Source organism: Camponotus floridanus, unplaced genomic scaffold (assembly GCF_003227725.1).
Source record: "Camponotus floridanus strain SB8 unplaced genomic scaffold, Cflo_v7.5 scaffold73, whole genome shotgun sequence".
In the NCBI taxonomy this organism is placed as follows: Eukaryota; Metazoa; Arthropoda; class Insecta; order Hymenoptera; family Formicidae; genus Camponotus; species Camponotus floridanus.
The window spans coordinates 738,314-755,076 of NW_020229842.1; the positions used below are offsets into that span (position 1 = coordinate 738,314).

At 29.1% G+C, this 16,763-nt stretch overlaps 1 protein-coding gene across 1 annotated transcript in view; it reads left to right on the forward strand.

Annotated features, from left to right (window-relative positions):
• The window catches only part of LOC105255601 (platelet endothelial cell adhesion molecule), a 148,220-nt gene that overhangs the window by 86,468 nt on the left and 44,989 nt on the right, over positions 1-16,763 (forward strand). The window contains exons 3-4 of the mRNA XM_011264981.3: positions 2,530-2,665; positions 13,726-13,859. Coding sequence (XP_011263283.1) covers positions 2,530-2,665; positions 13,726-13,859 — 270 coding nt within the window. The remainder of the gene's footprint in view (positions 1-2,529; positions 2,666-13,725; positions 13,860-16,763) is intronic.

Below are 16,763 nucleotides of genomic sequence, written 5' to 3' on the forward strand. Positions count from 1 at the left end.
ATTAAAATGACAGTAAATAATACTATCAGCTGATTTACTTGTAATATCTCATCTAGATATTTTATAAAAAGATATATATTTAAAAGATATATTTTATAAAAAGATATATTTATATTTGCAGAGAAGTATAAGAAAAGATAGAGTTTTGTCGATAAAGAAAGAGGCATTTGCATCTGCGCTATTCTCCGATGTATCCTGTTGCATATATTCGATGTATTCGGTATCTTGCTTGAACAGTATGTCGCTTTAATTTTTCATAGATGCGACAGATTGATAGCTCGTCTGACAGAATTGATATCTCGCACGCGACATTAGTAGTCTGCGAATGATCGATTCATACGCAGCAGGTATTGAACATCTCGCGCGAAGGTATCGATGTCACCGCCAGTCAAAGGACAAGACGTTACTTGTAGCCGAATGTTAGCCGGAGATTATATCCTAGATAGGCCTTAGTATTACTGTTTCACATTTATTCCTTCAGTATTGTTTGTAATTCTATAAAGTCAGTCGAAAGGTCATATAAATCGACAAGAAAAGAGCTCGTTTACTCCTTTCGCGCTCTTTTCCTGCTCGTCAAAGAGCTTGCAGTTCACCCTTCCTTTTTCTCGCTTCAGCCATCGGCGCCCACTTGTGCTTCTTCCTCTTTCATTATTTAAGCCCCGCTAATTATGCATGCTTCGTTTTGCCTGTTCCGATTAAACCCTTCCCTACCCGGTTTCTCTTGCAGCACGCGAAGCTGCTTCATCTCTCCTTCCGTTACCAACTTAGCTTTCGGGCCACTTTAGGTCGAGTGCCGGATAATTTCCTGATAAGGTGACTATTCCCTCGAGTGGACCAGCCATTCCTCGATATGACGAAAGCTAAGATGTTTATGGAATATTTAGCGAAGCGGAAGGCGCGCCGAGTTATATTCTTTTCAAGGATTTTAATTTCGCATAAAGAATACATAACAATTCCTACCGTCTATAAAATAATTTTCCATTATAAAATATTATTTTCTACGTAGAAAGTAATAAATACTATTTTCTACTTATAAAATAATTTTGGTAAATTTAAATATTTTTTTTTTAATCAAGAATAATTATGCAATACATAACACATACAGATAAAATATGAGCTGATAAAATAATTGACATTAAATTAATATTCAATAATACGTTAGCAATTACGACGCATGTCATGGTATTTCCTGATAAGGTGATTATTCCCTCGAGTAGACCAGCCATTCCTCGATGTGACGAAAGCTAAGATGTTTATGGAATATTTAGCGAAGCGGAAGGCGCGCCGAGTTATATTCTTTTCAAGGATTTTAATTTCGCATAAAGAATACATAACAATTCCTACCGTCTATAAAATAATTTTCCATTATAAAATATTATTTTCTACGTAGAAAGTAATAAATACTATTTTCTACTTATAAAATAATTTTGGTAAATCTAAATATTTTTTTTTAATCAAGAATAATTATGCAATACATAACACATACAGATAAAATATGAGCTGATAAAATAATTGACATTAAATTAATATTTAATAATACGTTAGCAATTACGACGCATGTCATGGTATTTCCTGATAAGGTGATTATTCCCTCGAGTAGACCAGCCATTCCTCGATGTGACGAAAGCTAAGATGTTTATGGAATATTTAGCGAAGTTGAAGGCGCGCCGAGTTATATTCTTTTCAAGGATTTTAATTTCGCATAAAGAATACATAACAATTCCTACCGTCTATAAAATAATTTTCCATTATAAAATATTATTTTCTACGTAGAAAGTAATAAATACTATTTTCTACTTATAAAATAATTTTGGTAAATCTAAATATTTTTTTTTTTAATCAAGAATAATTATGCAATACATAACATATACAGATAAAATATGAGCTGATAAAATAATTGACATTAAATTAATATTCAATAATACGTTAGCAATTACGACGCATGTCATGGTATTTCCTGATAAGGTGATTATTCCCTCGAGTGGACCAGTCATTCCTCGATATGATGAAAGCTAAGATGTTTATGAAATATTTAGCGAAGCGGAAGGCGCGCCGACGAGTTATATTCTTTTCAAGAATTTAAATTTCGCATAAAGAATACATAACAATTTCTACCGTCTATAAAATAATTTTCCATTATAAAATATTATTTTCTACTTAGAAAGTAATAAATACTATTTTCTACTTATAAAATAATTTCGGTAAATCTAAATATTTTTTTTTTAATCAAGAATAATTATGCAATACATAACACATACAGATAAAATATGAGCTGATAAAATAATTGACATTAAATTAATATTCAATAATACGTTAGCAATTATGGCGCATGTCATGGTATTGCGAAACTGAACATCTAATCTCACCAGCGCGTAACATGTTGCAACAAATAAGATTACATAAAATTATGTTATCCGCATGTAAATGACATTACGACTTCGCCACGGCGTAATAATCTAAGCCGCCGCCTACGCACGCAGGCATATACTTCCATTCGCTCTGTACATCTTATGCGTACGTGTGTTTCAGCCTGACAACTCGAACAAGAGCCAGGTAACGCTCCGCAAAGTCGACTTCGCCCTCTCGGGTACATTCAGCTGCGAAGTTACGGCAGACGCGCCGACCTTCTCCACGGCCTCTGGCACAAAGAATCTCACCGTAGTGTGTAAGTACATGCTCCACGTTATTATCTGATATCACGAAACTCCGCACATGCACGAGGCAGACTGCCAGTTATCTAAAATTATAGTTTTACACGTGAGCGAATTAACCGAGCGTCTCGAGGAAGTCTAAGATCTTTTCTTTTTCTATTAAATTCTATTAAATTAAATTAGGAATGCGGTAATTTTTATATGCACGAGAATTGATGCTCTATTATAATACACTCTCGATACTTTCGAGCTCTTCTGATTGTATATTTGAAATGAAACAGAATTATATTTTCAGTAATAATGTCGAATTGATTTTTGCAATAAAATATCGGAATTATAATTTGATTTTGTGATGAGCAAAATTAAAAGTTACAATCGTTCCATGTGTTCTTTGTAGTAATGTTTATAATGCATTTTAAATTTATAATTTTGAGACCGTTGATGTGAATTGGATCAGAAATAATATTTTTTAATTCAATCGAAGTTGCATGTTAAAAAGCTTTAATATAATATTTCAATTTTAATGTGAATATGATTTTATCGAATTACAAATGATGAGTAATTAAAGCAAGCAAAAATAATTTTATATGTATCTTCTTTAAACTATATATTTTATATAAATTTTGTACAAAGGTAAATAATTGATTTTTATAAAAATATTTTTATAAAAATATTTTTATAAAAATATTTTTATAAAAATATTTTATGCTACTCAGACACACACAATTGTATTAAAACAAATTTAGACTAATTTTGCGTAAATGTAAGTTCTTTTCTACACAATTATAAAATAATGATCAATTATAATTTACAAAATAATAATTCGTTATAATTTATGGCATTATAATTTGAAATTTAATTTAAAATTTTATACAAATCATTATTTATCACTGATGGTCAAAATATGCTAAATTTAATTTCTTACAAATTTGTTATGAAATTTCTTATTATTTGAAATAATACATTTTTAATAAATAAACATTGTGTTATAAATTAATTTTCAGAATCATCATATGATGATTATAATGTGTTTGTAAAATTCTAACTTTTTGATTTCTGATTTTGTAAATTTATTTATATTACTAATCTTTCACTTATTGTAAAAGTAAAATAAAAATTAAAATTAAGAAAATTATAATATAATAAATAATTTTTAAATTGGAATTTAAATCAATATTAAAATTTTATAAAAATTTTATGAAACTTAATATAATACACACTGACTTATACTCAAACAGTAAGATATAATACTTATGTAAAAGTTAAAGAATTGTAAATGCAACTTCGTATATCAATATTACTTGTGTGAAATCTCTCATCTCCTTAATATATTTACGCAGTGTAGACTCGTAAGTTGAAGCACCTAAAGAGTCATGCATATTCCTGCAGCAAAACGCACAGCTGGCGGTGAAAGTTCTCTCGTCATCGTTATTAACTCTGTCGCGTTTGATCCGCCTATTGAATCTGATCCATATATATGTCATCCTCTTCATCGCTGAATTGATATGAGCTTGTCGTGCATGTTCGTTCGGTACGATATATATTTAGTTGAGCAGCATCTCATCCCAATTTGCATGCATATACATCGTGCCTTTCTCATGACTATACAATTATAAACACGCGATAATATGTCTAAAGTATCCAAATATCTATCAAGGATAATATAAACAATTTTATTCATGTGAATATATATATATAATAAATCTGTTATATATATTTGCATATTTTAAAAATTCAAATTGGAGGGCGATAAGGTAAATTATAATTGGCGAAATTTTATTTACGGAGATTCAGATACGTTACGTAAAATTAGAACTTGCGACGTTCATTAAGGAAATTAGTTTATCATTCCGACATCATCAGTGCGGATATAATTTATCGCACGAAATTTAAAGTTAAACTCGTGTAATTAAAAGTATGTCGTTTTACATTCTGTTGATAATCGTGTCACAAATTCGATAAACTGAATTGCAAATCACTCATTTAATACGCATAACTAATGGATTCCATAACGAATATTAATCAAGTTGTTTATCATACGATGTATATAAATATTACACAAGCATTGTACATTTATATCGAATATAGATATACAATCATAAAACGTATTAAATATTTATAGCACTATTTGTATATTATCCATACATTTTAAACATTATATTATATTGTATATAAAATTCACTATATGAGATTGATATTGTATAAAAATTCACTTTAAATTTTTTAAATATCATATTTTTCGCATATGACGAATTTTGCAAAATTGATGCTTCTAAATCTTATGTTCTTATTACAATGATCAATCTTTTTAGTATTTTTGTGTTATCTTTTAATTTGTTTTATTGAGAGAAATCCTGTATAACTGATCAGATTTACTAGTATCTGTAACAATAAATTTTTTACTCTGATATTTGTGTTATTAAATGTAAGAGGTTCGCGATTCATTCAAAGACAAACAAAAAATCACGAGATACTGTAATATCCGCGCATTAAGCTCTTCAAAGTCTTTTTGCTATAAGTTACTAATACATTACGCGCTACTAGAGTGTTTTTTTTCTATGATCCTATTCTTCCTCTTTCTTTATGGAAAATTGAAAAATTCAATAATTATCAAGGATGCGCAAAAATCAGTAATATTAAGTACGCAAGTTGAATGTTACGAGGTGCAAGGTGAGAATCGAAATTTGAAGAATTTACACGTGTACATCTTTATATCTCTATTCTTATTATTGTATCTGTTGTAAACGCATATTAGCTCGATGGTACAACGGCACATTATCATATAAAATCAGCGTATAAAGGTATAAAATTTTACAAAATTTCTAATTTACTAATTTTTAATTTTAATTTATTAATTAGTGCAAGATTTGCTTATAATATACTATTAATCAAAAATTTTCTATTATTTTCCTATTATTTATTAATCAAAAATTTCCTATTATTTATCGCATTTACAATGCGTATATAAAAATTTGGAGATAAAAATCAGTTTTAAATGAATGTACGCGAAATATTTTTTACACATAACGTTAATATTGTTATCTATTTTTATTTATTTTTCGAAATATTTGTAAAGTTGACACGTAAAGTTATAATACTGTGTTTTCTTTTTAAATAACATACGTGAAAAAAAATAAAAACTATATCGTAAAAGTCGATATAGTCATATATGGACTATGGAAAATCAACGTAGCAATATGATAGCTTATCGTTATTGTGGTTTATATGGAAAGTTATAGTATATTATACTATTTTATTCTCTCTATTTTGAATATATATATATATATATATATATATATATATATATATATGTATATGTATATATATATATTTTTTCTTTTATTTTTATATTAAATTGTTTATTAAAAAACAGTCTATCAGAATATTGCTTACTATATATAGTAAGTAAATATATTTAATAGTAAATATTTTTTTATACGGCTTCAAAAATTTGATACTCTTTTTTACGTTATTCTAGTTTGTTAAGCGGAAAATAATTTAATGTGAATTTTATTTTTGCAGAAACATAATTGTTTCATTTTTTAATTAAGTCTAATAAATATCGCGTAATTTTGGCACGGAATTTTTTACAATGTGACTAGGTCATATGTTAATTACAAAGCATTATTATGTATAAAAAGATTTGTTTGAAAGCTTTAATATAATATATATCATATCAACACTATAATAATATAATACATATATTATTATACATGCGTATGCAGTACATTTAAAATTTATTTAATAATATGCAAAATATAGGTTCTTTACGTTTTATCATACAATTTCACGTACAATTTCACTATTATTGTTCTATGAATATTACCTGAAATCGGACAATGAAATCATGTATTTTTTTATCGACTAAGCATGTTAAAAAATGAAGCTGAAAGTTATTTTGAATAAATAATTAATACATCGAAATTATGAAATTCTTTATTCTAAAAAATTATTCTTGGAATATGTACTGTCGCCTCTAGTTTTGGAAGGAAAAGAGTTTATTTTGCAATTCTGTGTCGAGAGGATTCAATGAACAGTCTATAACATCTTAAAGTGCAATGGCACGATTCAATACAAGAAAAATATGCTTGAATATCAGAAATTCTTTCTCAGTTCACGTTTCTGTTGCATCTTTTGCACAAAGTGAAAACGAAATGCTGAGTCTAGCGATATATTCAATGCAATACATTCTGTAATATGCCAATTCCGCACAATGTGCATTAAAATTAGAAATAATTTCTATTTTATAATGTATCCAGTAAACGTGCAACCGTTGTTGTGTGATTATTTGCATAAAGACTTGTATAAATTTAAATTAGTACAAATGTATCGTGCACTGTTTCTTGACAGAATTGTATATAGTAATGGCAAAGTCGTAAGCGTAAACTCGTGAAACAGTATTACTGAATTACCTACTATACGCGAGCATTATATTGTAAGCGCGTACACAGCATCGTGAGTAACATGGCATACTCCATCACTTCATTATTTTATGTCCGACGACCTATGGTATTTCTAGAAAGCATTTCATCAGAAAGAAAATTCTCTGGGAACCTCGTTAAGAATGAAACGTTGGATCCTTTGAAATTGCGCAACGCTGTCCAGTATAAAGTAACTTAACATCTTTTTTATAATTACATTATGTGACAGTTAGATATATGATGCAGGTTATACTGGACTCCATGCACTTCGTCCGGACAAAGCTTTTTGAAATTTATTTGACTCCGTAACGAATCCTCGAGCCAAGTTTTGCTTAAAGAACACACACATACAGAGAGAGAGAAAGAGAGAGAGAGAGAGAGAGAGAGGGAGGGAGAGAGAGAAAGAGAGAGAGAGGAAGGGGGGGAAAAAGAGAAATAGATTGAGAAAAAATAATATTTCCCTCTTTTTTGTAATTAATTTTTCTTTTTTTAAGACTTAATACCTTTGCAATTAAACTGTACATTAAATCTTTATTGAAGCAAAATCTATTTAAAATTAATTGCAAAAAAGATCTTTGCACTCGTGAAACTTAATTTATCAAATATCTTTAAATTTCAATATTAAATATCTCTCACTAATTTCATTTATACTTCAAATCTAAAATAATTTCTATTTTGATCTGTAGTATTTCTAATTAAAATAATCCGGACGATAATTTTTAGAATATTATAAATATTGATAAAATTAATTTATAACTCAAATATATGTTATACACACATTTGTGTATGCTTATATTTTACTGTGTACTTTGACTTTTTTATTATTTTAAATTTGAAAGTAATAGATCTTTATATAAGTATAGAAAAAATAGAAACAAAATATATAATCTCAAAATTCCTAAAAATATATATTGACCATTTTTACGAATTGAAATAACAAATTTTTATTTTTCTATAATAAAATGTTATTATAATGTCATTAAATGTTATTATAAGCAAATAGAAATTTCAATAAATTAATTAAAATTATATTATATACATGCAAAACAGTTGCAAGGAAATATAAAATTTAGATAGGAAATTGATTTCAATTTTATCAATTATACAATTAAAAGTAAATATATCATAGAAATAAAATGCGTGCGTAAAAAGATATTATCAATAAATAAGTTGAAACTTTTATTGTATAATTCGCCTATTACATTCGTAAAATATATATATATATATATGATATCTACTTAATTTTAGTTTATATGCATTATTAAATGTATAATTATTATTTAATTAACATTACCCGAAGCTTATAAACTAGAATGTGTAACACGTACCGTGCGAAAGTTATGATGATTATTGATATTTACTTATGTAGTATAGTTATGTTGACTGTGTCATGATACATTTATATATGCTTATATCTTTCATTAGTATTTCAAAGTGATAAATATTTGAGATAGCGATGACTTTAATGAACTAAATGTTATATTATATTTCTATGTTATATTATATTTCTATGTTAGGATAATTAATTGTTCTCAATGTTGCTTGGTTTAAATATTTAACTCACATTGATTGAAATTTAAAAGTTGCAAGGAAATATAAAATTTAGATAGGAAATTGATTTCAATTTTATCAATATTATACAATTAAAAGTAAATATATAATAGAAATGAAATGCGTGCGTAAAAAAATATTATCACAATAAATAAGTTGAAACTTTTATTGTCTAATTCGCCTATTACATACACATATAAATGTAGCGATTTAACTTTTATCTTGATAAATTTTTCAATTTGGAATCTATTTTTACTACAGTAAAGATGTAATAGAATTATTTAACACTCATTCACATAAAATGATAATTATGTAATATCAGTAAAACAGAGTGCATTGTATAAGATATAATATTCCTTATTTAAAATTAGAAAGATTTTGGAGAATTTTGCATAATTTTAATTTATACAAGTGCAATTGCCTGTGAAGAAGACTGCACATATATGTTAATTTTGAAATTTCTACGTACTTACGTCCTATATTCTCATGAATGTAAAATAGATTCAGATCTTAATATGTATAACGCTCGACAGTAGAACACTATATCAAAATCGCTTGTAGTTCTGCTTAAGCACGTTTCTCTCAATGTATCAACAAATGCGTAATAATTTGAATTATCTTCCACAAATTCACTGAGTTCTCCTGAGCTCTTATTAACTTCTATTCTTGTGAGTTGTCGAAACATTTTTATTCTTTTTTTTAAATACTTAAATAATACATATACACATCCACACGCGTATTACGTATACATTTGTACGCACACGCGTAGATGCGCATATTATTAAAATACATTACGATTTGAATGTTTGATTGCGTGCAATTTTATAGTAATTTTTTTCGCGATTTCACATAATATTTAATAGAATATTTATTAACAATTTACTTTATTATATGATAAATAATATCACAACACCGAAAAAATTATTTTAATTTTTTTTTTAAATAAAAATTTTCTCGATAAAAGTATTACGTATTAAAATTCATATTACGATTTAATTTAAACGTTTATTATTATTGTAGTGAAAATTTTTTTGTGCGCTAAGTAATACTCATATAATATCTTTATTATGACTGAAGAAATGCGTCACATTTAATTGACACAAGCCTTTATAGAAGGTAATTATTAAAAATATGTATATATGTATATATATGGTAGTAAATCATACCAACTATAAAATTGACTTCCGATAAACGGAGAAGATTGATGATCGAATGATGCGCGATATGGTTGTCGAAATTTCTGGCAATTCGTTGGCCATTTTAATCTGCAAAATTCAAAGATCAGTTATATCGTTCAATATCTCAACCATCAAATGTAGACAAATTTATATAAAATATTTTAAAAATGTTTTGCATTGATAACAAATTAAAGCCTTTGCAATTATGCTAATTTCAAGTAGTGGACGCAATAGTTACAGAAAAAAGCAATTCAAAAGTCTTCTTAAAAATTTTTTTATTTCTAAATTAAATTACTTTATATTTTGAATATGGAATATATATATATATAATATACTTAAAAATATATAAAATGCTTCTCATTTTTTATCTTTACTTCAAATATTTGTTTACGTATTTCGAAAGCGTTCATTACTTTATTATAATTAACATAATAAATCTGAAAAAATATGATTACTCTTGTATAAGTTGATTAGCATTTATTAACCTTTTTTTTTGCTATTTATTAACTTTTCGTATGTATCTTTGTTGGAATTCTTTTTATTGTTCGTTTCATAACCATTGCCAGTTTTCTTGCGTTCCTATTTCTTCTTCTTCTTCTGGTAGTACTTTAACTTTTATTTTTACTCTCGTCTATTCCCGATGCTCCTCCGTCAAATATTTAAAGGTTTTCTCTTTTTCACCGAGTTGCTGTAAATGTATCACGTTTATTTTTTAGCAGATTCAGTACGAAGAAAACTTATTATCGTGTTTTCTGTTATCCTTCTTCTTACAATTATAGTATTACCGCAATCATTAATATATCATTAATATATCATATTACTATTTAATATATCATATTACTATTTTGCAAGACAACTTCAATATTCTTGGCTTCATCCGCATGATTAATGAATTTCGTACAAGATGGATAGATATTTGCAAAGAATTCAATGCGATAGTGATAGTGATAGTGATGGAGTTTCATTTCTATCATATAATCTCCCATCCATCATGGTGGTACCCGAAATTCATTAGGATTTTGGCAGAGACATAATATCCACAGATCGTTTTCTTTATTAGCAGCACTTAAATCCAGACGGAGAATCTTTCATATAGGAAGGTGGTGCTATTCGCATATCGGACAGGATATGAATTTCATATTTTACGATAATATCGCGGGATATTCTCATAGGATAAACGAATCTTACAGTCTTCACATGCTTGTGGGAAAATCATATTTATACTGGAATTTTTTTCAATATCTTATCTTTCTTTTCTTAGTTTATATCAATTTTTCCGTATCCTTACGGTATCCTGTTAAAATTGATACAAAATGATAAATCGATATCACGTATAACTAATTGAAATATAGGATGAAGAAAACTTGGCGCAAATAAGACAGGATACCTTTTACGTTACAGTAAAAGTTTTATTGCGTAATTCTCTTGCGATACCTGACAGTTACACGTTTCTCGTGTTACTTTTTGTTCCATTCTTCATTTTATTATTTTTAGAAAAAGTTTGGATAGAAATACAAGTCATAATTGTGAATTTTACACAATAAACGTTAATAAAGCTTTCATTAATAACAAGGAAATGTAAAATTGAAAATTTTTGCACGAAAATATGCAATGTCATGTAATTTTAATTGTACTCTCTTTTCCTCTCTGTTTCATTCACATTAAAATATTTAATATTATATTAAATAATTTTTCTATTGATTTATTCAAATTATATTTCTTTCGAATAGTTTAAATTTTTATTAAAATGTTTTTTTCCTTTTTTACAACAACGTTTGATGAATATTAATTATTAATGTATATTAGTATTGAGAGTGAGAAGTAGGAACGCTAAAATAGCGTATATTTTGATCAATATTCTGTATCTTGCTCAATAATTTATAGATGAAATATAGCAAAATAACTGGGATTCAATTAATCGTTCTATCGTTTCACGAGTCACCGGTTTATCGTCGCCTCGAGCAGAGCTTAGGAGATTCGATGGTTATTCCTTTCACTTGACTTGCTGGCAATAGCTTCCGGTTTCATCCCAAGTTGGCTTCAAGTGCTTCACTATATAAAGTATACATATATGTGAAGTCTGTAGTTAAGAACGTGAGAATAGTTGAGAAGTTTAAATAGTGGTACCAAGAGAACAGTATAATATAACACGTTATAAAAAAGAGTCAATAAAAAATTTCGAAATATTTTTGATATTTATCAGAGAGTATTATTTTATTAGAAAAACGAAAAAAATCAGTAATATTAAGATAAGTCATCAAAGAATCGGATTAGAGTATATAACTTAAAATTTTGATTCATCATACGTGAATATAAATTAATTTTCCATATTTTTGCAATATTATAACTTTATTGGTAATTTTGCCAAAATTTGGTTTACACGATAATTAAATAATTTTAAATACATAAATATATATACGAAATGTGTTTGTAAATTTGCGTTGAATATCATCATTTAACGAATGCAATTAATTTATCTGTTTGTAGCTAGATATTATTGAAACCACCCTATTAATCGAAGATCAAATTAATGCAGAAATTCGGTTTTTCATAAATCGCTCATTATAACAACATATTACATATTTGTTCGCGAGAAATGTCTTATCAAATATGATGTTAAATTAGCTTATAATTTGAGCATAGTGTTCGAATCTATGAATCACGAGCCTCCAATTAACATTTAACGAAATAAACTGCAATAATTCTTCTTTAATATTTTATGATTTAATCTGAACATTTTTCGCAGAAGCCGTGTTATATGCATACTTTTCACAATCTATTTTAGATTGTCACATTTTAAATAAATGCTAACAAGACCATTTTTTAATATAATTGATGTGTTACATATAGTTCTTTTATAATTTGTATACAATGTAGAATGACAAGCGAATAGAAATACTATTCATACAAGTACGTAAAATTTATACATCTCTTAATTTTTCTGAGTAAAGTAAGCATAGACTGAACATTTAATATCTTTATCGTCGTTCTAGATTTTGATAGCTTAGTGATAAAATTGAAGTGCTTTGTAAATTGACGATCCATTTTCCGCATCCAATTTCTCTAGAAGTATATTTGTGCAACGAGCGAAATTCAAATATATATATATATTATGTATATAATATGCATCTGGCTGCACGCCGCGCGCTATTGTAAATATAAAATTAGAAGAAAATTAAAATAACCGATATCATAAATGCATTATATATATTGTTTAAATATAACATTTCTATATAATAAATTTAAGTTAGAAGAAAGATATATTAAATAAAGAATACATGCAATTTTAACAATCGTAAATGTTTTATTATCGATAAATGTTTTACTAGCAATCGCAATTTCTACTCAATCGCGGATATTTGATTTACATATCTGGAATTTTTCGAAAATTAGATTATCTCCAGTATTCTATTTCGTGTTTGAAATATCGCAACGATTAGTGGATTTCCGATACAAAGTTTGCTTTATTACTTCACCCAAGTCCGTTTCGTCTCAACTCCTGTGCGGCGATGCAATGATCGGCGCTATTCACGGACACTTCATTTTGCAGCCGAACAAACAAGCTTTTAATCACAGTTTCAGTTTGGAGCTATTGTCTTTGCATCACAACGCTCCACGTTTACCAGATTCGCGCTACTGCCGGCAAAATCAATATCCCACGTACTGCGCTTAATATTTTTCCACGGTTACGCGTCCGTAACTGCCTTTCGAGGGTGGCGTCGGAATTACGCAATACACGTACCCCATTGTGCTCCGCTAGAAGCGCATAAAGCTGGCGACATAACGGGCTCCTCATTGGCGCTTGAATATTGGATAAGTTCGGCGGCAAGCTCGAGGAAAACGGCACGATTACCGCATTCGCCCCACACTTTAGATTTCGTTGACAATGACTATAAGAGAGACCTGCGAAATTATATGTTTCAGCTCTGCCCGGCGGAAGGCCCGTTATCGTATCGGAACGCGAACGGTACGACGCGGGAGACGTGTTGAAGGCAAATTGCAGCCTACCGTCATCGAAGCCGCCGGTTAACTTCTCATTCACGCTGAACAACCATCTGGTAAGTGATGCCTATCGACACGATTGTCACATTGTTGAATCAGAGAGAAGGAAATGTGTACGTTAGTGAAACAGATTGAACTTCGACGCTGCATTTGCAGTTGTATGCATTTCTCTCACATTCGTGTATTGAAATCTTTCCGGAAAAGTATCTGCGCGAGATTAACGAAAATTGAACGGGCTACCTCGAGTACTTTAAACGAAAGGAAAAAAAGACATTTTTTTATCCATTAATTTATTTTACCTAAGAATAGATTTGTGAACAGTGCAAATTTTTTTAATGATCAATTTTTGCTATGATAATATATTCATTACGTTATTATGCTAATTGACGATTGATTCGTCCTGAAGAAAATTAGTCAAGTGTAACGAAAACGTAAAATCATTGAAATGCACACGTTAATGTATAAATCTCCAATTGCGGATGCTCTTTTTTCCCTTTTTTATCCATTCAATAGCAGCTTTTTTAGCTTTATAGTATTCAATCGGAATACGTTTTCCTCATATCTTTTTGCTTTGAGATAGATCTTTTTATAAAAATTGTAAAATCGAAGACTATTTGCTTTTACCACCCCATGAAACTCGTAAGCCTCGTTGAAAGTGCAGGGGATTTCGATATCGATTTTCAATTTACAGAATATATGTATCTACATTACTGTGCTATTATCATCACCGCCAATGTTTATTGTAGTAGGAAACTTCTCTGACCGTTGGAAAAGAGAATCGTTTCCGTCACGTTACTGTTTTTCCTTTATCACACACTCGAAATGTGGATACCATTTATTATCAGCTTTTAACCGATGTGCGGAGAATTTGCACAGCTTTATCCATTACGAGGGCACGTTTAGGGAAACTTAATTCAGTCCGAAATCATTCTGGCATTTTATAGCATTGCAAAGCTATTCAAAATGTTAGCAAGCCCCGCGAGAAGCAAATTGACAGATCTTAAAAAGGATTAAGCAAATTCTTCGTTCTGCGAAAATATGCAGTAATATGCGTATCGTCTATTTGCTTTCTGGGCAATCCAGTTCTTATGCCAAATTGAATGAATCCTCTGCACAGAATTAGAACGGATGATTAAGCCTTACCCGTCGCCTCCGAAGTAAAAGGTTTTATCAAGTCGCGTCCGCGGGATAAGAGAATTTGAATAATCGGATAATCCGTGCAAAAGCCGCCAGGAGTACCGAACGAAATACTAATAACCGCGCGATACCAGCAAAAATGTTGTCGGGTAACTTTTGCCGAGCGAAACACGCTTACACGGGCGTAGCCTCCGGCGATGCATTACCCATAATCTCCTGGGATGACGTCGTGGGATCTCATTAGCCGATACGGCTAAATGCAAAGCGCGGTCTGTGCTTGATCGTCCGCAGAAATCCGAAATTTGCCGCCGACTTTGATCGAGCAGAAATCCGTGCTAAATGTGGCACGTCCTGTCCAATAACGCAATTTTAACGCTAGAAACATTCTTGCCATTTTATCTTTGATTTTACAGTATGTAAAAGTTACTCTATTAGATAAAAAAAAAACTTTTTATTTTTTTTCTGTTTATAAAATTAAATATCTTTCATGCGTGTATTATACAATATGTATCTATATTTGCAGTTTCTAGAACATAAAATTGCGGATTAAATTAATTAAGGAAATGTCCGAGTTGGTTAATATCGAATATTCCGCGTCAATCAAATATCAAACGTGTCGAATTAATTTTCACGAGAAGAGAAAAGGAGGAAACTGTTCGATTAGAGAAATTCGATAATTTTATGGAACGTTACAAATTATTTGAATTTTAATTTATATAAAATTTCTAATACCGTTCACTCTATTGTTATTATTATACATTTAGAAAGATACGTCCAATATATTTATTTTAATCGATTCGTACGGAATGATTGCTTAGTCGTAAATTTCTCTGCAAAGTTACGATGATATTATTCTACACCCGACATGGTATGATAGTACAATAAAAAGCCGAGAAGATACGATTCCGAGGAAAATCAATCGCGAGTTTCTTTCTCCATGGGACTTGGAAAATTAGAATCGCATATATACGTAAGTGCGAGTAACGATGGAACACTGCCGACGGGGCAGTGAGAAGGGTAGTAACGAATTGCCCAGGTCAGGAACAACCGGGTCGGTCTGCTAGCTTCTTACGGCTAACGTCTTGTCGAGAAACTCGTCGAATTTGCAGGGAACGTTTCTGAGAGCGTAGAAGATATCTTGTCGCGGAAACAACGGTTTCTTACGACCAGGGCGTTGCCAGTACAAGTTTACTCGCATCGGAAAAAGTAGTTCACTCCCGAGAAAAACTTCTAGCTCTAGTTGATCTCCTCCTCAAAAGATTTATTCTTTACTCGTCGAAAATCTCTTTAATTAATATCGTGAAACTTCAGAATATATTTCTTTTATCAATTAAATGTTGCTTTTTTAATGTATTTTATTATTCAAGATATAACCGTTAAACAAATTTTACAAGTGCATGATTCACCTTTGTAAATTGTAATATTCGTATAACAAATTGTATCTAGTTATTCGCTTGAAAGTTGTTGCAGAATCAACTTTTTAATTTAAAAGATTGTGAACCACATTGTTTTTTGTTATTTTTATTTTTAGTGACATAATTTTTTGTAGACAAAAAGAGCTAAAAAAATTATAAAAATTTAATATAACATACTCGTAGATTATTCTTTCTTTCTCTGTTTTTTTCCTCTCTTTTCTTTATTTTCTAATTTAAAAAATTTTCTAAATAATTTATTAATTTTTTAAAGTATTTAATTTATATTAATTTATTCTAACAAGTAATTTATTTTGAAATAATAATATGAAAAAGAAAGAGAGAGAAATAATATATATTTTTATTCAAAATTGCTGTAATTTGAATTTATTATGTGTATAAATTTATAAA